The sequence below is a fragment of the Chenopodium quinoa genome, unplaced genomic scaffold, assembly GCF_001683475.1.
Source record: "Chenopodium quinoa cultivar QQ74 unplaced genomic scaffold, ASM168347v1, whole genome shotgun sequence".
Taxonomy (NCBI): Eukaryota; Viridiplantae; Streptophyta; class Magnoliopsida; order Caryophyllales; family Amaranthaceae; genus Chenopodium; species Chenopodium quinoa.
Window position 1 is genome coordinate 6,731,899 of NW_018743792.1, and position 25,485 is coordinate 6,757,383.

General features: G+C 36.7%; 2 protein-coding genes and 1 long non-coding RNA gene across 5 annotated transcripts; all 3 read right to left on the bottom strand.

Annotated features, from left to right (window-relative positions):
* Nucleotides 1–6,859: 6,859 nt before the first annotated feature.
* LOC110685232 lies at nucleotides 6,860–10,742 on the bottom strand. 2 transcript variants are annotated; one of them, XM_021861720.1, is made up of 4 exons: nucleotides 9,383–10,742; nucleotides 8,985–9,298; nucleotides 8,099–8,770; nucleotides 6,860–7,888 (listed from the first exon to the last, which is right to left on the bottom strand). In XM_021861720.1, the coding sequence occupies exons 3-4, from the start codon at nucleotides 8,555–8,557 to the stop codon at nucleotides 7,130–7,132; spliced, it is 1,218 nt and encodes a 405-aa protein (XP_021717412.1). In that variant the 5' UTR covers nucleotides 8,558–8,770; nucleotides 8,985–9,298; nucleotides 9,383–10,742; the 3' UTR covers nucleotides 6,860–7,129. The 2 variants fall into 2 exon arrangements, with proteins under 2 accessions (XP_021717412.1, XP_021717413.1); XM_021861721.1 differs by lacking the exon at nucleotides 9,383–10,742 and having other exon boundaries at nucleotides 8,985–9,372.
* Nucleotides 10,743–12,000: 1,258 nt separating this feature from the next.
* LOC110685233 lies at nucleotides 12,001–16,254 on the bottom strand. Of its 2 annotated transcripts, none has more exons than XR_002503968.1 (4): nucleotides 14,928–15,933; nucleotides 14,478–14,815; nucleotides 13,470–14,135; nucleotides 12,001–13,326 (listed from the first exon to the last, which is right to left on the bottom strand). It is a non-coding gene; the product is annotated as an uncharacterized LOC110685233 (long non-coding RNA). The 2 variants fall into 2 exon arrangements; XR_002503967.1 differs by lacking the exon at nucleotides 14,928–15,933 and adding an exon at nucleotides 15,950–16,254 and having other exon boundaries at nucleotides 12,002–13,326.
* Nucleotides 16,255–24,330: 8,076 nt separating this feature from the next.
* LOC110685128 (ATP-dependent DNA helicase pif1-like) lies at nucleotides 24,331–25,359 on the bottom strand. Its single transcript, XM_021861590.1, has one exon. It carries the CDS (start codon nucleotides 25,357–25,359, stop codon nucleotides 24,331–24,333), a length of 1,029 nt encoding a protein of 342 aa, XP_021717282.1.
* Nucleotides 25,360–25,485: the final 126 nt, after the last annotated feature.

The following is a 25,485-nucleotide window of genomic DNA, read 5'->3' on the forward strand; positions in this document are numbered from 1 at the left end:
TATTATAACCACACAGGCCCAGGTGATGATACATTTTGAGGGTTTATAAAGTGTTGTATTGACGATACATTTCGTGGCGGATTGAAATTTGTTTGTTGGGGAAAGTGATGAGGGTCTCATAAGTGTGGTTCCTTTGTTCTGCAAATCCATCTTCTTGTTCCTCAAAGATGGAGGAGTAAAATTGCGTATTGCACCAATTCTCTTATGCCCCATTGTTTCTCTTCCGGCGGATGGCAGTTTTGTTTGCGCCTCTATTGATACCCTTGGTGTGGGTTGGTACTTGTCCTCGCCTTTGGTTCCTTTATTGACTGTAGTAGTACTAACTCGATAAGAATTATCCTTGATCACTGCATGCAAAATGTTTTTATTCCAACCACCAAAATGCTCTCGCAAGAATTCCTCCTCTCCTACGAACAACCCCTTCTCTTATCAACAGTAGGATCAGTGCTCGGACGGTAGGGCTGAACAATCCATGATCATCCTCCATTAGTTGTCTAAGGTTACAAGCTCCATATTCTTGCAACATTAGCAATTATTCATGGTCATTTCAAAAACTTCCACACCGAGTACTTGTAAATATAGCATCTCTTTTAAAATCTAATTACGCAATCTTGGTTGTATCATCTTCGAATTTCGATGACTAATTTTCCATCTGTTCTTTTTCGGCTATTTTTTTTTCTACGGATGTTTTAGAATGAGAGGAATGGGGAAGTTCGAAAGAAAGAGACAATATGGTTTAGGAACTAAATAAAGAGAAAGATGATCTAGCTATAGACCAGAAGAACTTTCGCAACAAAGATGAAAAAGGCCAAAGATTGGTCGTCGGAATTGTAAAGACAATTTGGAAACAGCTATGTTAACAAATGCATAGTTTATGAGGATTTGATCGATGGTATAGAAATCATGGACTTTGTTTTGGGTATTATTTTGACTACAAGAATGAAATTTTGAGATGTAGACGGTGAAGTAGGTGCATAGAAGACAGAGAAAACGTTTGTTTAAATAATGGATAAAGTGATTAGGTTAAGGGGAGGGAGAAAATGAAAAGGTGGAGTGAAGACCCGTGGTTTGACTATTCAACGAACAAAGACAATAGGCATTACACATCGATACATGTATCTGATAGTGGAGATGGGGAAAACACTTTACACATTGGAAAAGTGGTAACATAAATATAACAAATTATTCTGAAAAAGAATTTACCAATATTTTCTTGTGTCATTTTAGAAATTGTTATTTTGGAAAAGTAATTGAAAATAATAAAGTAGTTGGAAATAACGTAAAAACAATTTGGAAATTATTATCTTGGAAACGCAAAAACAATCTGGAAATTGTTATTATTAAAAAGGATTTATCAAACACTTTTAATTCCTTTTTATTTTGGAAACTGTTATTTTGAAAAGGAATCTATTAAAAAGAAATTTTCAAACACTTTAAATTCTCTAAATGCTAAGGCCGAAGTTGTAAACTCCGTTGCCGAGACATATTATGCCGAAGTTTTCAAAGCCGGAACTTCGAATACCATGTCATGGCCGAAGCTCCAAAAGTATTTATCAAACACTTTAAATTCTTTTTTATTTTGGAAATTGTTATTATTAAAAAGAATTTATCAAGCACTTTAAATTGTTATGTTATTCTGGGAATTGTTTTTATTAAAAAGAATCTACCAAACACTTTAAATTCTTTTTTTACAAACGTTTATCTCCTTCTGGTTTACTCGAAATTTCTTTAAATTCAAACTTTCGGCATCGGGAAACAAATTTCCTCCTAGTTTTTCCTTTTTTTTTTTTCTTTTTTTCTTGTTTTTTCTTTTTTTTCCCCCACCTTCAGCTACATAGTTGACCGTATCATTAGGAAAACAACGCACTATCCGATATTCTTCTCTGCACAATATCACGAATACCGAGTCAAACCTAAACATTTTTTTTTCTAAAAAAATTTAGCAGGAAGATACGTTACAGTAAATTACGAAATACATCAATTATCTGACTCCAGGCGTACGTGGTTCTACTATCAGCGTAGCCTATTTATTGTGTCTCAACGACACGAAATCAAGTCTCTCTCTCTCTCCTTCTGCTCACCCTCTTTTAATCTTCTCAACTGCACAACATCCTCGTCCGTAACAGCCGTAAACCGATTTAAGAACCTAATAAAAGTGTCTACCGTAATAGGTACCTCATCAGCTGTAATCTGCACATCTTCAGTGATATCTTCCATGTTTTAATGAACCTCATGTAAAAAGACAATCTTAAAAAATATAAAGAGGAAAAGAGAAATAAAATTACCAGCTGTTTGTATACTACGTCAGTATTCAGGTGTTAATTCACCCGATTAGTGAAACAATGTAAGTAATGATTCAAAGTCCGCTGGTACCCGCCGAGACCTAACTTATAACCATTCATTGTTGAAATATTGGAGTAAAGTATTACTTGCATTTTTATATTCTCTTAAATATTCGTTTATGGTATTTTTTGATGATAAACTCCCGAGTACTCTATAGTGACCTCTAATAACATTTACCATCGTATGTGTTCTTAGAAAACTCACTTTAAATTACGATTTTCCATCAATCCTACGCTGGAGCAAAATGTTCTTGACAACACTGTTTTAGAGACATTAGTGTAAATAGTCTTAAACAAAGTACAACGACTAAAAAATGGTAAGCCATGGGAGAAAACAGGATTTCCAAGTAATTTGGTTTATCTTATACCCCAGATTATTTCTAATTTGACAAACAGGATTTCCGGAAATTACTTCTAACTTAGTAATATACGTTCTTCCATATTTATTCCACGTACATAACGTAAAGACCCTGCAGATAATAGGTGTGTAATATGTACGGGACACGGTATATACCGCAAGGCTGCAACTACTTGTAATATTTTTAGAAAGATAGCTATTGCATTAAACAAATAATTAAAGTTCAAGTAATGAAGGCTAAAATAATTTAAGATTAATTTATAACAGAACACGGTGAAGGCGCAACCGATATGAAATCACAAGTAACTAATATTGCAGTTATAATTAATTAAAGACACGGATCACCGAGAAGTGTCTGATTCCTGGTTCATAATAGATTAATAGGTCCTTTTTTTATCATCATTTGTGCATGTAGTCATTCAAGGCTAAACCCGAGTCGGGGTGTTCACCCTACCTTGCCCTGCCCTCTCATCTGAGACGAGACTGTCATCGTTCAATTGAACTTGTGGAAGCCATGTTCGTGGTGGTAGAGGTGGTAATGGAGCCTGTAAATGTAAGCAACATTTAGTTAGCTATTAAAAGAATTACATTGCACTGATCTCCACTCTAGATAATATTAGAAAATTAAGCAAATTACCTGGAAGAAAGCATCAATAACTATTCCTTTCACCTCATCTGAGACGTGTAAGAATTTGCTCTTTAGCTTACCCTGTTTCAATAACGCCATAACACCACCAGGCCTTGACTCCAAACTACTTATCTTGGCTTGATATTCATCGGGAAAGCTATGAACGATTTCATTTGCCGCATATTTCCCAAGACGAACTTCCAAAATGATAAATAAGATCGAATTATATTTTTCGTATAGGGTTGCTAAATTTTCCATAAAGGAAGGTCTCGAATAACCTCGGGCATTCCAAATTAGAGCGACTGACCCCCGATCAACTTCGCCATATTGTTCGATGGTCGAGGAAATATGATCTGCTTTGTAGCTTACACGATGGTATCTTTTATGAATAGGCCAACGGTTGTTAAGATCAGATTTTAAGGCATAACTTTCTACATGGAACCTTAGATGGGTGGCAGCGGTGTCAACCGTCAACTGTGGACAGTATCTGTGAAAGAGCCAACAAATATGCTTCGCCATACTGGTGGAAAGCTGTAATTACTTATGGAGTTGATACTAAGATTGGGTTTTAAGTCAATTACTCCTTCTATTTCAGATGGCACTATAAAAGGAGAGTCTGAGAAATAGAACCTCTCTATGAGCCAATACAGCACGACACAGGCTCCTTCGTCATAACAACTTACTAAGTCCTCTATAAGAGGGATGTGCCCCGGCTTCTTCGTGTCATCTTGTATCATTATACCATAAGTTTTGGAACACATGGATTGGAGGAGATGTGCTCTAATACGCTGCACAGGCTCCTCCTTTCGATTACAAAAGTTAAAGGGATTCGCAAAATACTTTACGAAGTTGAGGTTTATTTCAGACACCTCCCTCGGTTGTTTTTGGAAATACAATATCGGTTGTCGTGGATGGGGTAAGAGTTGATTACTCAAACCATTATGACCCTCAGAACGAGTTTCAACCATTTTAGTATCTCGTAGTTGAGGAAAGAGATGGGAGTGGGATGAAATGAGAATTGGAAGCCAGCGGACGTACAATGTAGACGAAAAAGTTGATTATATATTAATGAAATCTCCTTAAATTCTCTTTAACCGCTGTAATACTTTTCCAATGTACTTGCCACTATCACCCATTGACCCGTTAAGCCACAGTTATGTACACTACCTTTTCACTTTCTATTATTTTTTCAAACCGCTATTCTTTTGCAAGTCTAATTTTTGTTTTTTTTTTTTGTTATTTTTTTCCTCTTTCTCTTTTGCCTTTACCTATTTCAGGTTCATCTCTACCTAAAACCTTTTTTTCTTTCATACCAATATCAACTAAAAGAAATTTCGTTGTTTTTAAAATATTATTTCACTCTTGTTGGAGCTTGTAAACGTAGCATTATTTAATAAGAATGATGTGTTTTAATTTTTAAAAAGTTCTATTTTAAATAATTTATTGAATGACATTACTGCAGTACCACATCTTTAATATCATACAAATATTCCCTAATTAGACTATAAAAACTGACAACATAGCTACGATTTTAAAGGTTGTCCTATATGAGTATTAAAACATACAGCCCTGTTTAAAATTGATGTTTCAAATAAATGTCCTCTAACTAAACCACGGTTGTATTTTGAATTTAGACCATTGTTGGATTAAAATCATTGTATTTTTGGATTAATTCTACATATCATTAGAAATTAAAGCTTTTTGATTTGAGAAAATAAAATATATAATCCAATTTAAGACGGGAGTCCGATATGAAAATTATAACACCCAATATACATATCAGTGAAGGAGGAGGATACTGCTTCTCTCTCTTTTTTCTTTTCCGTTCCGTCTTTTTGAAAAATTCGAAGCAATTTTAAGTAGCTAATCCACAATCCGACACATAATCTATAAATATATTGAAATTATGTAAAGTAGAATATTTTAAAGAGTTCGGTTTCATTTTTTAATTTTCGAACAATTTATATACCAGGCAAATATTTTGCGCACAAAAGCGTTTAACTTTTCTTGGGAAATATAAGTCTATTTCTAAAAAAATAAGTAATAATGGTTCTCTTTGAATTCGATTGGTTAATATATACTCTATATATATACATGTATATACATATGTATATATGTATATATACATGTACCAATGTACGTGTATGTATGTATGTATATATACATGTATGTATACGTGCATGTGTGTATGTGTATACGTGTTTATACATATGTATGTATATGTGTATGTATATATGTACATATACGTGTGTATGTAAATATACATATATGTATATACACGTATATACATATATGTATACATATACATATATGTCTACATATATGCATACATATGTATGTACATGTATATATAAATACATACATACATACATACGTACATACATACATATGTATATATATATATATATACACATACATACATAAATATACACATATATACATATATATATACACACACACATACACATATATATATATATGTATATATATATATATGTATATATATATATATATATATATATATATATATATATATATATATATTCTCAGTTGTCTTATTCTTAACACCGTTCTGCCATCGTCTTCTCTGTTTTCTTATTTATTATTACTCATTCTATTTATTCATATATACTCTGCTCTTTTCTCCGTTCATTATTCTCCTTCGATCATTTAAATTAAAGAATAAAAACAAAATGGGGAGCACTGATAGTACTGCGACATCTGGAAAAGTTTTTACTCCACCTTCATGGAAGCCGAACGAAGGAATTTCTAAAAAAGAAAACATTACAAGTTTCCTATTATATTTCGCTGATATAACAAGGAAGATGAACAGTCATCTGGAGTTTCTGCAACAGTATGTTGTGTAGACGGAGCGTAAAGTGGAAAAGGGAGAACCAAGCAACAAAAGAAGGCGCACCAATGTTAATGTTGACCGTCATTCAAAAGTAGTTGCCCTTGAAGCAGATAAAGATAATAAAAAACCCGTAATTTGGAATGAGTTAATAGCTGCGAACGTTTCGGATGAAGATAGCGTTTGTAATCCAATAACTTAGACGCGAGAATCCCAATCGCAGAAGAATTTTGACAAGAATGACGATGACGACGACGATGATGATGTCGAAGATGAAGATTGTAAGGGGAACAATCACGATGACGATGATGGTGAGTCTGATTCTGATAATGGAAATTATAACAAAGACAATCAAAATCCAATCCAGGATTCTTATATGTATTAAATTAAAGAAAGAAACGTGAGTGAGATCTACAACAATATAGATTTAAGATTCTAAATTGCAATAAGGTCTTTTAAATCGTACGGTATTTGCTAGATTATTGAAGTGATAATATTCGGTTCATTGTATTTTTATTCGACTTTTTATCTTCGTCTATACTGTGTTAATATTTTATTGTTTTTTAATGGCTCTTAATTCGTTTTCTGTTTAGAATGGAATACTATTTTCGGTGATATTGCTCTACAGAAGTTTACTTGGTAAATTTGGTCGTCAGATTCTAACAGATTTAAAACTGGCGTGTAAATTCTCTAGCGAGAGCTATTCCATTCGAAGATCGTTAACCGTTACGAACGCTAAACTGGTTTTCATCTGGACTGTACACCGAAATGAAAAAGACGAAAGTAACAAAAACCAAAATCTTAACAATAAAGTACACGTAAAGGTATAAGATATTTTAAACACCCTCCCAAATGTTTATACATTGGCGTCTTCCACACTATCATATCGAGCCTCGAACGTTTTAGCAAACGATGATGTAGTAGGTCTGTTAATATTTTGAACTCATAAGTCATCTCTTTTCCACACCACCATCGTCTTTGTCCAGAACTTCGTTTTTAGAAAGCCGAGAATTCAAGGCAAGCTCATTAGGATGTGGACGCCGCATATTCGGGTGATTAAGATCCATAGACCATTGTTCAGCCAAATCCCAATTTATATTCGGTGCAGCATGAATCGCAAAACGACGACCAGTCCTGAATCCATTTTCATAATTCTCATCATATTGTTCTTGGGTATAAATCCGGGTCTCCAACATCTTCCTGGTACCCTCCAACTCAATCTTTGTTATGGAAGCAGCAGTTTTCTCGGCTTGAATCTGGGTTTTGATTTCCTCCATACGGCTGTCTTTAGCCGAAACTAAGTCACCTAGACGTTGGACTTCAGCCTTAAGATTAGACTGTGTGTGTTCAGCCTTTTCTTTGGCAAAGGAAATTCTTTCGTTCAGTTCCTTAGTCAATTGTTCTCGGGCGTCTACTTCTTGCTGGAACTTCTGTACAAGCCGAAGTTGAAATTCCTCTACATCACCTGCTCCATAAGAGCGAAATAACTCTTCGGCTTGTCTAATATGAGGTAAGTAAGACTGCTCTACATCTTGACAAAAAGCCTGGAAACTCTCCATCATATCGTTCACTCTGTTGCGATTTTCCGAGATCATACTTTCATTTTTTTCCCACGCCAGCTCTGCCGCGTGAATTCCTGCCTCGGCTGCTTCGATACCTCTTTCGAGCTCTACGTTCATACCAGCAACAACCACATGATTATGAACGGCCTACACATAAGAAATACAGACATTAGCCGAGATTGAACACTGAAACAATCTTAAGTAAGATATTTATGACCAAGTTATCTTAAAAATTCAAGCGAAAATATAGTCTTTAAAAAAATCAAACTAAGGTAATTGTAAAGAATTTTCTGGAATAGGTAAGAGCCGAACAACAAATTTTCAAAACACCGGGTAAAAGGATCACAAATAAGTTACCTTCATCAGCATCTTAAAATTTTCGCAAATAGGATCCGGCACTTGTTCAGATAGATCAGATGCTCCAGCAGCAGCCTGGTTCGACCAAATCTTGGCTTTTTCTAACTCGGAGTTTCCAGATAAATCTCCGAAAAACTTTATAGTAGGTTCTCGTTCTCCTATCAAACTCTTCTTCACAGCATCTGGTACATTTACAAGCATGGCAGATTTAAATTCCATATTAGGTTGAAAGGGTTTGATATAATCTGCAGCAGAAGTATGATGCACATCCACCCGCATAGACTCATCGGGTTGTTCTTCATTTTCCTTAAAAGATTCCGGTTTCTCCTCTAAAATAACCACATCATTATCTTGAGCATGCTGGGTGAAGGCAACAGTCTGTGTTTGGTTTTCTCCGTCGGACTGCTCTTCCACATGTCCAGAAGAACAAGGCATCAGACATGGTATTTCTAGCTGCATTTTTTCTGGATGACTTGGAGACACGTAAGAAGCGGTAATTTCCTACACGGTATCTCCGCCCGCCTTTTCAGCTATACGGCGACGTTTTGACGATGGACAAGACTCTTCTAAGGGAATTTGGCTGACCTTGACAACGACCATGGTCTTTCCTTTTGTGGGCTTCTCTTCACATTCTTCGTCAGAAGAAGATCGATCAGTTGAAGTTTCACCATCCTGTAGTTGAAGTAACAGGGGTAAAAAAAATATGCATTAACATAGACCAGTTACTTAATTTCCCGTAATTCAATAGTAAAATTAACAGAAAAGGTGAGAAAAAAATGGAATAAAATTAATCGAAAGCTCATACAGTCGGTTGATTAGCCTCAAACTCATATGACAAAAATGTATGTATACCCGAGATTTTAAACTCAGTAAAGTATGTACGCACCGAAGATAAATCGTTCTCGTTAGAGTTGACCTTACATCCAACTTCAGAATCGAAAATAGTTGTGCCAGAATTCAGAGCAGCGGCATCAGCGTCAGCTTTTTCTTCGATGCCCAAAGGAGAAAATGGGCCACGCTTCAAGTACCAAGGTTTCTGTTTGAAATATTCGTTTTTCTCGACTATATCGAGATGAGACTCGCGTAACCAAGGAGCTCTCTCAGAGGGTTTAATTATCGGAGGATCTCTCTTCGTCACTTTTCTGTCAGCAGTTATTCCCAACAGTGTATAGTTTAAACCGCAATTCATTTCATTCAGTTCTGAAAACACCAGTGGTCAAACATTGGAAAAAAAACACAACAGAATGACAAAAATGAACTTTCGGCTTGTGTAGAAATTCTTACCGCGTTGATATTTTCGGCTTAGACCAACAGCAGCTAATATCTTCTCTTGGAAGATATAATGATAGCAAGGTAGCCAATTTTTCGGCATATACAGTTCTCGGCCACGTTTTCCAGTAGGCAGTTTGTCAAAGAGGTTCAGTAATTCCAATTCGGCAGATGATAAGTCAGCCGAACCGATCGCTGACATATTTTTGTCGGGCTTGCTTAAATATCTCGGGCCTCCAAAATAGTTCGGATGTGCTGCTGCGTATGGAGCTCTCACCCAAATCCATTGACCCCTCCAATCTTTGTCGGATGTATCGTTCGGCCAAGTGGTTAGAATCCCTTTTTTAGATTCAATTCGCCACCAACCCGGGCCGTGATCAGCATTTGATTGTTTATTCATCACCAAATTGTGTAACCGCCGAAACACATGGATGCTAGGGTCAAACCCATAAAAAATTGCAACCCATACAAATGTCATAACTCTACGAATGCTTACCGGTGTTAACTGGCACAATGAAATATTGTATCCATTCAGTACATGGGTTTACAAATGGGTGAAGAGGAAATCTCAATCCAGATTGCAGTTGCCTAGTATATACTCCAATATACCCAGGCGGTGGTCTATGTATCCTATCTTCAGCAACCGGCATCCGACACCAATATCCATCTTCTTCATAAATACCATAAAATACTTCTATTTGCTCAGCAAAACGGTGCCGAGGATCCTCCGTAATCCACCATGTGTATGGAACAGTAGATGTAACCCCCCAATTATCGGTATGGCTGTCCCACTCTTCGGCCCCGATCGGCAGACGCCGAGGCCCATGCGTAGAACCACTCGCAGAGGTGGTAGGCATTTCAAGCTCTCTATACGGCAAGGAAGACAAGGGTACAACCATAATCGGAGTTTCAATTGTCGGCTCCCTCTCATCGTTTTTCGAGAAAACGTCGTTGTGACTAAGAGGTGGCATCCACCCAAGCGGTCGATTACGCCGACCAATTGTAGGCAAATCTTGAGACACGTTAGCCTCCCCTTCCTCAATAGGTACGGGTCTTTTTCCCAAATTCCGTTTTCGAACCATTGTTACCAATAAATACAAAATCGGAATAGAAATTGGAAGGAAGCAAACGAATTCGAAGAAATTTGGTGGGAAATTACCTCTGGAAATTTCGGCAGTCGCTAGTAACAAATTGCAGATCGACGGATCGTGTATCAGACTCCGGACTAATAATAACTGAAATGAATAATTAGAATTGGAGAAGTAAAAACGCAGTTACAATAACTGTGTTTCGAAGAAAATCATCTGCCGAATGATAGAAGGAGTGTTTAGTCACGGGCTAAATAAATACGATAGTTGCAGCGCTGACAAATCGCACAATTTCGAAAGATAAGTTTACAAGTGAACGGCTAATGAGATGCAGAAAAAATATTTATGTAGTTGTCCACGTAATCCGTAACTTAGCAAGTTAATGAATCGTCCCAAAATTTACTAACTTTATTCCAAATACATATTACTAATAATAACTACCCACTAAACCTTTCAGATTTTTAAACACGGTCCTTAATGCTAATTAAAACGACCTAAATTCCAACTAATTCAAATCACGGCTATCAATGTGGAACTACTGGAAGTTTAAACTATCGGATATTAAAGCCCAATAAATATATTAGCTTTCCAGGTACATAGTAAAGTATGGCCCAGCCCATTTTAAATAGCCAACCCATCCCTACCCCACAACTCCAATCATCCACATTTAAAAGGTGACATATGAGCTATGAGCTGAGCAGTTTTACGTTTTTTTGTACATAATAACGAGTAGTTATTTCCTTTTTCAAGACTTTTCACTCAAATCCCGACGACCATATATACTAATTACTGTGGTATTACGTAAATGAAAAGTAAAAATTAAATTAAATCACACTAATGATGAGAAAATTATGTCTCCACGTGTGAAGGCAGCATTAGTCTCCGTGTTTAAACTTAGCATTACAGTAGAAGGTATTAAATTGTAAGCACTTTTAAGTAGGCGTAAATAGTGGTACTTAATACGTCAATTAATTCGCCTCCTTCGTTAAATGAAGAATGAAGATTAAAGTGGTTAAGACGTGTCCTTCGTTAAACACAAAATGAAGATTAAAGTTGTTAGTACGTAATTTGCAGGAATAACATATAATCCGAAAGGAAAGGAGGAAAAAAAACATTTGCCTTACAGAATACAAGTAATTCATTTTACTTAATTAATTTTTAGCACATGATCGATGATCTGATACATAACCAAGTACACTTTACTTTTTTGGCTTTTCGTCTATTTATAAGGATACATAGCCAACTAATTTTTTCCCTTAAACACCTACATATAATGCTCTTTATGAACAAGTGGTACGTATGCTTATTTCAATTACACTATCCTGGATGATACGGTTGCCTTTCAGAAAATTGAAACGAAGCCCGCAAAAAATCCACATTCTTCAACCTCGGTCCATCCAACTCCCTTGGTTCAAGTAGTATATCCGAATGGTCACTCAAAGATGTTGGATGATTACAAAAACTGTAATAGCACATGGTAAGTATAAAATAGTCACAGAATTAGCAAACTTTTTAACTCAACCTTAAAAGTTGGAAAAATGGCAAAACATTTGAGTGCAAATATTCAAGTTAAAATAAATCCTAAACCAGGTAGTTAGATGTTCAACCGAAATTGTTTTTACTTCATAATATCAAAAACTAAGAACTAATAACATACGAAGAGAATGATTTCATATTTTAATTTTTAAACTAAAATAATAAACAAAAAATGATTGGAAAAGACAGTAAGAAAAAAGCATTCGTAATCTGAATCACCGAGCTAAAATTTGGCACTAAGGATGATTCCATGTAGCATAAATAACATTCTGGAAAAAAAGAAAAGAAAAGAAGTCACTAATCGGCAGCCGCCCACAAGCGGAAGATACAGCCGCCGAACCAAGCACTTTCTCAAACAGAAACTAATAAGAGTTTTATGCACATATGGCCAGCTGAAACAAAAAGGCAAAAGAGTAGAAGCGAATATTCAGCTTTCACGAACATGTAGATCCGCAAGATTCCGCGGACGACTGCCCGAATTCCTATGCTCCAGCGTTCACTGCGTCAGTGTCAGGAACAGCCGTAATGTTAGCAGCAACGGATGATGCAGATTTGGCAATCTTGTCACCCTGTGGTTCATCCTCCTCTTCACCATCGGTATCTTCTTCCAACGCTTCCTGATTAGCCAACCGATGAAGTAAAGCAACCTCGTTGGGGTGTGGATGCCGCATTTTTGGGTGATCAATGTCCATAGACCATTTTTCAGCCTCGTCCCAATTAATATTTGGCTCAAGATGAATTGCAAGGCGACGAGCAATCTTGAATCCATTTTCATAACCCTCATCATATTGCTCTCGGGTGTAAATGCGCGTTTTCAGCTGCTGTCTTGCATCAACCAAATCAGCCCTATCTTTTGGCAACAGAGTCCTTTTCAGCCGTAAGCTTTTTTTTGGCATCCAACAGGTTTTGATCTTTAGTTGAGATCAAATCATTGAGGCGCTTAATTTCCGTTTTCAAATCAGACTCCTTTTTATCAGCCTCTTTTTTAACCAGTTCAATCTTGTCATTCAATTCTTTAGCAACTTGCTCTCTAACCGACATCTCTTGTTGAAATCTATCCTGTATCCGAGCTTTTAATTCTGCAACATTATTAGCTCCGTAGAAACGCATCAGCTGTTCACCTTGCTCTATTTGAGGGAAGAAGAATTGCTCAAGTGCTTGACAGAAGTTACGCAGAGTTTCTTTTGTTTGATTTAGCTCAGATTAGCTCTCCAAAAGAGAAGCCTCAGCAGTTTTTTTCTTCAATTCCGTCATTTCAGCCCGATGCTCGGAGGTCTTAAGCTTTTCCTTTAACTCCTCGTTCAAACAAGCAGTAAGTACATGGTTATGAACAGCCTATATATTAAAAATGAAATAATCAGTTAAGAACAAACCTCGGACAGTACGAATTTAAACGTTTAAATACTAACCTTAAAATAGCGAAAATGCTGGTATAAATAAAAGTAAAACAAGAAGCAAAAAATGAACAGGTTACCCACATCAGTAATCTGTAAATTTCGGCAATAGGATCCAGCACTTTATCAAACGGTTCGGCCGCTCTAGCAGCAGCCCGAGTTGACCAAATTTTGGCCCGTACTAGTTCTAATAGACCCGTTAAGTTTCCAAAAAAATCAATAGCCGATTGTCGGCTCTTTAAAAACATGTCCCTGACAGCACCAAGAACGAACATCCACAAGGGGTGCATAATCAAATCCCATCTCATTGGAGCGAAATGTTCTGATTGATTCTACTCCCGAAACGGACGGAACATCTTCCTGGGGAGGCACTTCAACACACCTTTAACCCTCCTTCAGACAATCCGAATCCCTGTTAAAATTCTCCCCACCATCGTTCACATCACATGAGATTAAAGCATCAGTTTCTCTTTGAATATCATTTGCAAAATGCCCCGACGTATGCTGGGACAGATCAAAATACACAGGTACCAATTCCTGCTGAACCTCCTCTTCTCGACTATAGACCGGAATAGGAACTGGCGTCTCTCGGTTCAGAGCAAGGAAGGAGGCTGGAGTCTCCTTAATCCCCACCTCAGATGAACCCTCATTCAACCGAACCCTCTTAGGAGAAGGAGACGACTCCTCTAGAGGAAATTGTCCTGGTCTAATGACAGCTCGACTTGTTCTTTTTCTAGCCATGTCATCAATCTACAGCAAAAGAAAGGGGACGTGGAAAAAACTACGTTATTAATGTGGTCCACAGAAAACCGGCGAATATAGACACACAAAATATAGTCTAACCCTGTATTTAACTAATTTATCTAGATAAACGAAGCAGATTACAGGAGAATGTCAACCGAAACTATACATTCGTCTCTTACGAAATAATCAGACATAATACAGCAGCATTCGGATTTTTATCTTCCTCAAGCAAAAAATTTTGAAAGCAATTTATAACGTGCACACCTGAGCAAAAAGCTGAAACCCGGAAATTTACACAAAAAATAGTACTTTATGATATGACAAGGTAATAAACAAACTTGTGCTTACCAGAGTTGTAGACAACTCGTTTCCTTCTGAAACTATAGCCTTATTCGCTCCAGAAATTTCTGTTAAATTCTCGGTTCTCACGACAACACCAGCAACACATGCAGCATCAGCAGCAACAATTACCTCTTCGGGACCCAAACGAAAATATGGATCTCGTTTTAGATACCAAGGTTTATGTCTCTAATATTCCTCAGGTTCGACTATGTCCAACCTAGAAACACACAGCGAAAGGGCCCTTTTGGATACAGGAGTGACTGGTGGTGCACTCCTCGTCACACGTCGTTCAACACCTATCCCCAATCGTTTGTAGTCCAAACCACAGTTGGCTTCGTGTAGTACTGAAATTTGAATAAAATAATTGAAAATTTTCATTTTTGGTTCTAAAATAAGATGGAAAATAAAAAAGCTATACAACTGTAGAAAACGTTCGGCCCCAGCCGAAAATCTTACCCATTTGGAATTTTCGGCTGAGGCCGACTGCGGCTAAAATATGCTCTTGGAAGATATAGTGATTACAAGGTAACCATGTTGCTGGAAATTCTTGTTCTCGACCTCGTCTTGCTGTAACTTTCCTCCCAATCAATTTCAGTAGCTGCATATCAACAGCCAACATTTCATCAAGTCCGGCAGCACACATGCCGTTATCAGGCTTTCTCAGATTTCTCGGCGCCCCATAGTAGTTCATATGTTCTTCTTCAGGCGGAGCCCTCACCCAAATCCATTGACCCCTCCAATTTTCATCAGGAGTCATTGGGCCAAGACGTCATGAACCATTTTCGGGGTTCAATCTGCCACCATCCTGAACCGTGTAGATTATCAAGTTGATTAACCGGCAACAAATCGTGCAACTTCCTAAATACGTGAATGCTAGGTTTGAACCCATAAAAAAGGGCAACCCATAAGAATGTCATTATCCTTCGGATACTGTCCGGAGTAAGTTGGCACAATGAGATGTTATATCCATTTAGCAATTGGATGACAAAAGGGTGGAGAGGGAACCTCAGGCCAAACTCTAGTTGCCTCGTATATACACCGACATACCCCTGCGGAGGTCTATGGATTCTGTCTTCGGAAACCGGCATACGACACCAGTACCCATCCCTTTCGTATATACCGTAAAAAATTTCTATTTGCTTAGCAAATTGGTGTTGTTTATCCTTCACAATCCACCAATTGTACGGAGCAGCATTCATAATCCCAAAATTTTCAATAGGATCAGACCACTCTTCAGAACCCTTGGTTAATCGTGGCTGTCCATATTCACTACCATCTACAGTTGCAATGCGATCTTCCCACTCTTTAGAAATTACAGAGGCCAGAGGTGACTGAAGTACCCCAGCAGCCATCTGTTTAGTAGTCGGAAATCCTTCGACTAATTCTTGATTTCTAGACATTTTTCCCGTAAAACTATCGACTCGAAGTTAAATTTTAAAAAAAATAAAGAAACTCAAATTAATTTTTGAAAGAATTACCTTTATCTGGTTCGCCGCCGGTCAAGCCCGAATGCCGAAGTTTCTGAGACTAAGTAATCCGGAGATTCACAGGAATTTGGAACGAAATCTTAGAATTGGGAAGGTTTCTGAGATTAAGTAATTCGGAGATTCACAGGAATTTGGAATGAAATCTCAGAATTGGGAAAGATAACAACGAATACAAGGGTTTGTGTCCGTAAAAAAGTAACTGATAAACTGAGAAAACAAATTTTCTAATACGATCTTTTGAAAATAGATGATTTTTCGTATCGAAAAACTACCAAAAATCCAATTACACCCTTACTGTTCACGTTATCTCAAAGAAAACTACCCACTAAACCTCTTAAATTTTCAATGTAACTCCTTATTTATGGCCCTAATTGTAGAAGCTATCTAAATTCCAATATTTTGAAATTTTATTTTTTCAGTTTTTTTTCCATTTATTGAATTGTTTTAAAACAATTTTTATTTTTTTTCCAAAAAGATCAGTTACAATATATATGTTTAAATGAATAGCTATAAATAACTATGTTAGATTATGGAATAATGTCTATCAAGAAATATGAAAAATTTAAGCACACGGGCACTTTACTTAACTACTGGTTACGAAGTAAATATCAGTTATTTATTCTAATCACGACTCATAAAAAATAAGTTAAATGCATAAAAAAAAACCCTACTATATGGACACCTTATTTAACTACTTCGTATTAGTTATAAAGTGAACATCGGTTATTTACTTAATCATATATGTTCGCGTAAAAGTGTTTAATTATTATTTAGTCTAAGCAATTTCAATTTCAAGAAAACCTCTCCTATTCTTCCTCCTGTTAAATTTTTAAAAATTTTAACTACTGTACTTTCTAAATCTGTTTTCTGTTTTAAAAATAACTGCACATACCTTTTTTGTTTTTTTTTTTCCCTTTTTTCCCCTATTTCTCAAATTATAATAATAATCATATATATTTAAAGTGTAGACATTACCTATTCCTTCTTACTTATCCTTTTTCTTTTTTCAGTACGCTTAAATAGAACACAATTGAATGTGCAGATTAAAATTTGTGCATGCTGTTATCCTAGTGCCAAATTAACGGTACCAAATAAATATACACTAATTAGACTAATAAGTTGTCTATCATATCTATATTATTAAAAATTATTTATTTTGAAAAAAGAAGAAAAAAAAAGTACGGAGCAGTTAATAATGAAAGTTAATGGGAGGTTACTTTTCTACATTTACGGAGCAGTTACAATTAGTTTTTTTCTTTTTTCTTGTTTGTCTTTTTTTTTTTTAATTTTTGAGAAGAAGAGAGAATGATACTAAACAATTAATACATGTGTACATTGGTATTACATATAATAAAGTATTTTTAGAGTACACCTTTCTGTTTTAACATTTTTTCACTGTTTAGAGACTACTTTACGTGTAGAAGGGATTTAATTTTTTATCCGGAAATACAAGGTCTTGTACTTTCAAGAAGAAGTAATAATTGTTCACATTGAAAAATGGTTGGCTATATATATCTACAATTATCTTATCTTTATCATCATTCTACTATTTTTTTTTTCAATATTTTTTTTCTACCTCTCCCATACTTGGTTTTCTCTATCCTCTACTTTCCTTTAGTTTTCTAAAAAAGAAAAACAATAATGGCAAGCACTGATAGCACTGCGGCTTACGGGGAAGCCTTTTATCCAGATGCATGGAAGCCGAACAAGGGAGATTTTGAACAAGAAAAAATTTCAAGTTTCTTATCATATTTTGCTAGTATGACAAAGAGAATGAATAGTCATCTCGATTTTCTACAGCAACATACTCCGAATACTACGAAACGCAATGTAGAAAAAGGAGAACCCAGCAGTAAAAGTAAACGAATGGACGATGATTTAAATAGTCACCCAAAAGTAATAATTGTGTCATCAGATAGTGAAATCCCTGATTCAAGACCCCGGGCCCGAAAACTCCATCCTAAAAGAAATACCGTTGATAATAATACTAATAATGATGATGATACTGATCTAAATGATGACGACGACGATGAAGATCGCGACAGACGTGATGATAGCGACGACGACGGCGAGTCCGGTTCTGTTAATAGGAATGACAACGAAGATGGTGAGGATTCGGTTCAAGACTCTGATATGTATAAGAGTACAAGTGGTGATTGAAATCTATAACAATAGATTCTTAATATCGTGGTGAAATCAAACTTTTTAGAATTTATTATGATGTTTGCCAGATTTTTAAGATGGTATTACGAAACAAACACGTAATACCTTTAAACTTGCTCTATTGTATATTAATCCTTCTGTCTCCAACTATAATAAAATACCATCTTATTTGTCTTAAATTAATGTTTCTTTAATTATCTTTAGTTTAGAACGTAATATTATATGTCGTGATGCTGTTCCACAGAAATGTGTTTGATCGATCTATTTTTTCTTAAAATAGCAGCCAACTATTAATCGGTGTGTAGAATTATCAGTGGGAATTAATACATCCGAAGATCACTTATATTTCTTCAATACATAGTACACCAATGGGTGTATGCGTGTTCATGGCAAAATATTTGTTTAAGACTATTGTTAAAATTTTGACCTATTCCACCTTCATTTCAATAATAAAATAATTTTGTTTAAGACTATGTTACAATGCTTTAATATAACCTTTATTTTCAAATTTATGTATATTACTGAGCTAGAAATAATTTTGTTTAAGACTATTTACATTGATAATTAAAATTAGCTTAGCACAGATATAGCTGATCGAATAGTGATTATATTCAATCATCTACCAATGATGTCAGATAATCTAAAGAAATAATTACTCATTATAATAAACAGCAAGCTCTGCGTCTGCATACTCTGCAAAAAAATCCAAACAAAAGTTAACTTCTTGCCGATATTTTAAACATGTAAGATCTTTTTATTTTATAACTGAAATCCATGTAATTGAATATGGTAAGTTAATCCACTTGAAAACAATAAGAACTGCAAACTCTCAAACAACGGAAATCTAGACTGGCTGATACGGAACCTGACAGTCAAGCCGAAACCACAGTTAAAAAAGATAACACTCTCCACAACAACGAAAATTGCAAACTATTTTTCGGCATCCACCCACGGCTGTAAACCCAGTCGCCGAACCAAACACAACTCGAAACTGAAATTAATACAATTATTCAACACATATGTCCATCCAAAACCTATGTAATAAGAAAGTAAAAGAGTAAACACGGGAATTCAATACCCAAAAAACTGTAGATCTGCTAGACGAAGAAGACGACTACCCAAATTCCTAAACCTCAGCATTTACTTCATCAACAGAAAGAACCATTTAGGTTTCAGCGGCTTCAGATGAGTCAATATTGACAATTTTATCAATTCCAGGCCCATCCTCTTCACCGTCCTCATCTACTTCCAACACCTCTTCTTTAGATAAACTTCCAAGCAAAGTGAGCTCATTAGGGTGCGGGTTCTGCATATTTGGATGGCCAGAGTTCATAGACCATTTTTCAGCCTCATCCCAGTTAATACCCAGCTCTAGATGAATTGCAAGACGACGAGCAATCTTAAACCCATTTTCATAACCTTCATCGTACTGCATTTGCGTGTAGATATGGGTTTTCAGCCGTTTTCTTACACTCTCTAAATCAACCCTATCCTTGATAGCAGAATCTTTTTCAGCTTGAAGCTTATCTTGGACTTCCGTCAGCTTAAGATCTTTATCTAAAATCAAATCATTTAGACAATTTATGTTATTCTTCAACTCAGTCTGCTTTTTATTAGTCTCCTCATTGACGAGAATAATTTCGTCATTCAGTTGTTTAACCAATAACTCTTTAGTCGATACCTCTTCTCGGAACCTTTGCTGAATCCGGAGCCGTAAATCTAGAACATTCTCAGCTCCATAGAAACAGGCGGTATCTTCATCTTCCTTATTTCCAGGAAAAAAGCACTGCTCAAGTTCATGGCAAAAATTACGCAAAATTTCCGTTGTCATTTTCAGCTGAGTTTGACTTTCCGAAAAAGCCTTTTCAACACGCTCCTTTTCCAGATCCGCAACGTGACCTAGATGCTCGGCCGTCCCAGGCTTATTCCTGAGCTCCTCATTCAAGCCAGCAATAATTACATGGTTCTGAATAACCTGCATACCGAGAATTACATCTTCGGCAAAATCAAACTATGTCCGCTATTTCGGAGTTAAGCACTTTAACATAGACCTCTAAAAAAGAGAGCCGAGAAAAGAATAATAAATAAAAAACAAAGGCAAACGAAAGTAAGGGAGATTACCCGCATCAGCAACCTGAAATTTTCGGCTACGGGATCTGGTACCTTTTCAGTTGATTCGGATACTCCAGCAGCGGCCCGAGTTGACCATACTTGGGCTTTTTCCAGCTCGGATATACCGGAGAAGCCCCCGAAAAACTCAACAGCTGGACCCCGGCTCGTCATCAAGCCGTCCCTCACAGCCTCAGGGACAACCACAAACGGGGCAGAATCAAACCCCATCTCATTGGACTTAAAGGTCTTGAACGATTCTACGCCAGAAACGGATGGCACGTCTTCCTGATGACAAACTCCAACACATTTTTCGCTCTTCTCGAGACCCACCGAAATATCCTCGAGATTCAGTACATCGTCGTTATCAAATTGTGTAACGAAAACATCGATCTGTCTTTCAACATTCCCAGAAAAGTGATACGTCAAACGTTGGGGTCGACTGAGACTCGAAGAACAAAACTTGTGCTGGACATCTCCGTCCAGAACCTGAACAGTAAAAGTATTTAGAATTTCCTGATTTCAAACACAAAAGGGTTCTGGTGAATTCGTACTTACTATTTTGGAAAGAACTCCGCCTTGATGAGACCCCTTAGGTGAACGAGACGAATCCTCCAGAGGGAGTTGACCTGGTCTTACAACAACTGGAGCCTCTCTCCTTCTAGCCATTCCGTCGTTATCTTCTCTTGCAGAAAAAGAAAGGGATAAAGATGCCTCCTCACGTACCGCTGTTTCTACTTCATCAACCTACAACGAAGCAAAAGAACAATGGAAGAATTGTATTATCTGTATAGCCCAAACGAAAACGACAAACAATCACTAATTTATAGAAGAAAGATGAAAAAAGTTATCAGTTGTTCCCCACATACTAAACAATCACTAAATTACACATAACAAGCATACCCAAACCCAAATCTTGTAAACAAATTTGTACTCTAAGAGAATTGTAAAACATTACAAAGCAACAAATAAACTTATACTCACTGAAGCCCTTAACAACCCTCTACCTCCAGCATCAATCCCAACAACAAACTCTGACTCGTGCGCTATACCCTCGGTTTTCACGACTCCATTAGCAGCAGCAGCAACAACAATGACACCGGCTTCCTCTTCTGGGCTCAGAGGGAAAAATGGATCCGATTTTAAATACCAAGGCTTCTGTTTAGAATATATTTCCGAATCAACTATGTCTAACCTAGAAACGCACAACGAAGGAGGTCTTTCAGACTGAACAATGACCGAGGGATTACTCCTTATCACACGTCGCTTACTGTTTATTCCCAGACACCTATAGTTCAACCCACAGTTCGCCTCATCCAACACTGAAAATACAAAAATCAAAATAACTTAATTTATAATTTGTCTCATCTTTATCATAAAAAGAAGGTAATTTATAAGTGTTGATAGTATACTGTTTCATGCAACAAATGTAAAATCACGACGGTAATTGTGGAAAATAACATTATAATAGTAAAAAATCAAACATAATCATTCGGCAACAACCGGAATTCTCACCACCCCAATATACTCGACTGAGACCAACCGCCGCTAAAATCTTCTCTTGAAAGATATAATGGTAGCAGGGAAGCCAAGTTTCTGGAACAAATTGATCTCGGCCTCGCTTCCTTATTCTCCTTTTTCCAAAAAGATTAAATATATGCAAATCTTCAGTCGACGTATCGTCAGGACCAATAGCAGACATATTGCTATCAGGCATCCTCAGATTCCTTGACGCCCCAAAATAATTCGGATGATTTTGTTCGTATGGAGCTCTCACCCAAATCCATTGACCCCTCCAATCTTCATCAAACGTGTCATCTGGCCAAGACGTCAGAAACCATTCCCGTGATTCTATTTGCCACCATCCAGGACCATGCCGATTGTTCGATACATTATCCGGCACCAGATCATGCAGCCTCCGAAATACATGAATATTAGGGTGAAATCCATAAAAAAGAGAAACCCATAAAAACGTCATTACCCGACGAATACTGGCTGGGGTAAGCTGACACAGCGAAATGTTGTATCCATTCAGCAATTGGATTACGAAAGGGTGAAGAGGGAATCTCAGCCCAAATTGTAATTGCCTAATATATACCCCAACATACCCAGGCGGAGGTCTGTGAATCCTGTCTTCGAAAACTGACATTCGACACCAATACCCATCCTGTTCGTAAATACCATAAAAATCTCAATTTGCTCAGCAAACCGATGTCGTAGGTTCTCCACGATCCACCAACTGTATGGAACAGCAGTCGAAATCCCCGAATTTTCAATAGGATTATACCATTCTTCAGCACCTTCGGTCAATCGTCGAGACCCATGTCTGCAACCACTCACAGAAGTAGTTGGCTCCTCCCATTCTTTGAAAGAGACAGAACCCACAGGTACTTGAAATACCTCAATATCCCCCTCGTCGTCAATCACGAATCTCTTCACCAGTTGTTGATCACAACGCATTTTCTGTCGAAGATACTTATTCGAAATTAAGATCCCAAAATATCTATTAAATCTAGAAAGACTAAATCTAGAAGAAATTACCTTTGCCTAACTCGTTTCCGATCAAGTGTTTACGTCTGCAAATATATAATTAGGATTCTGAAATAAAGACTCCTTTATACTAACCCCCGAAATTAAATAATTTGAAATTTCGATAAACCGACTAAAATCCTACTAAACTCTCCTGCCCACATTTTCAAAAAAAAAAATAATAAAAAAAAAAATAACTATCCACTACACCTCTGAATTTTTCAAACACCTCAGTTAATTACGGTCCCGACTATATAAACTATTCAAATTTTATTCAGACGAAATTATAACTATTTTTTCATTTCCTTTATCAAACCAAAACCTAACCCGTATTATATATAAACTGGATGTCAGAACCTAATTGTTTGTGACGGTCGTTACCCAACCATTTGATAAGATCCGTCCACACCAATATTCATCTGACTTTCGGCTGAAGAACACCCGCGAGGAGATCTACGTTACATCCAATGTGATATACCAGACGACCCACGCTCTTTATCCTCAGTTCGTACCGAGACCTCATCATAAGCAAAATCAAAGACATATCTTAACAAGAACAAAATAACCAAATCATCAACTGGCATCATTGGCCTCTAAGCTAAAGAATTGTCGACTATCCTTCATTCACTACATAAAATTACAAAATTCACATCCCTGAAACACTACTAACTATTCACAATCATCTCAAACACCAACGAACTCAACTTTCAAAACAGAAAAAACCCAGTCCCTTTTTTTTTCTCCTTTTTGTCTTCCTCTTTCTCTTATAAACCCTGATCAAACTTATAATCAACGACCAATTAAACTTGACCAATGCATAATTAAATTCAAACTATATATATACTATACTATATTATATAATAATTAATTACCCGCAAAGAATTAAAACACAATAAACAGTTACAAAGAGATGATAAACAACATGAACCAACTACAAAACATGAAAAGGATACCTGCAACTTTTTTAATACAAGGAAAAGAAGTCTACAAAAAAGCACATATAATAGTACAGCAAATATACGATACCAAATGGATAGCACAAAAATTAAATCAGGCTAAACCCAATTTATCATAGACACTACTGCAACAAGCAACGTTCTACAAATAACGCTAAACAACAAATTAAATATTTAATGCTAGATTATATGCGAATACCTTAAAATATCATAAGACACTACATTTCTAACCGAATTCGCAGGATACCCTTCTGGTGGTTTGGTGGCATATACTACAACATTTTCAGCCCTTTTCGCCCGAGATAGAGCCACATATAGCTGACCATGGGAAAAACATGGACGAGGAAGATATATAGACACCCGATTTAATGTCTGCCCTTGCGATTTATTAATCGTCATGGCAAAACACAATTTTATAGGAAATTGTTTCCTCTCAAAGGTGATGGGATACCTGCTATTTGCTGGCGGACGTAAGTTCGCCCGGTGCACAAAAACAGTCGTACCTTTGTATTGTCCAACATATACTATTATATTGCGTAACAGTATTACTGGACAACCCTTTTTAAGGACAAGCTCATGCGGACTCATTCCACCTGGACAAAGTTTATTTATAAACTATACTGGATATATATTGCACGTATCATTGAGCATTACATCAAAACTTTTATAAATTACTTTTTCTCCAGGAAACCGGCCAATTAAAACCGAATTAACCAAATCCACATCATCATTCATCGTAGTTAAGATCGCCCTATCCGCAAAGATATCCGGTGTTATTGTACCTTCTCCAACTTCTGGAAATGTTGCATTTACAATCTCTAGAATTGGATCTCCCTCCATATTCAGATGCTGAATCATTCCATCAGGCAGACAAACATAATCACACTCATTTGATTGCAGATCACCATTTCCAAGAGATAACAAAAACGAACAAAATGCTAGGTCTTCACGAGCTCTTTGATTTTCCGTTAATCTAAACCTCTTCAGACATGTCCAGATGTACGAAGTCACAATACTTGATTCGACAGCCTGTTTTAAAGACTTCTGAGGTACAATCGGTAGAACCTGTCTAAAATCTCCACCCAGAACGACAAGCTTACCATCAAAAAGTGATTTATTGTCACATACATCCTGCAATAGCAAATCAAGAGACTGTAAATTTGCCTTGTTGGCCATAGAAGCCTCATCCCAAATAATCAAAGTCGTCTCTTTTATTAACTGCGCTAAGCTTCCCTGTTTTGGCACATCACACGTAAAGGAGTTCTCGTAATCAATTGGTATTTTGAATCTAGAATGGGCCGTTCTCCCTGAAGGAAGATTTGATGCCGCAATTCCAGATGTTGCAGTAGGCAATACAATTTTATCCATCCGTCGAATTTCCACGTATAAACAATTGTATAAAAATGTCTTTCCCGTGCCACCCGGTCCATCAATGAAAAAAGCCCCACCCGTATTTTCACAAACATGTTTCATTATACAATCAAATGCTTTCAACTGACCTACATTCAAACACTCCTTCTTATCTATAAATTCCTGAGGAATCGCCGTATTTAATGCATCAACTATATCTCTTGTTCTCCTAAAATCATCACGGACAATATAACATAGATGATCTAAACCAAAAGTCTTTAGTGATTTACCCATCGATTCAAGGTGCTGTTCCAACAAACTAACAGTAAGCTGGTTGATTTTATCAGGACAATCCTTAAATTTATACCCAAAATCTTCCGACAGCGACGTATAATATTTTTCCCATAAAGCACACGGATC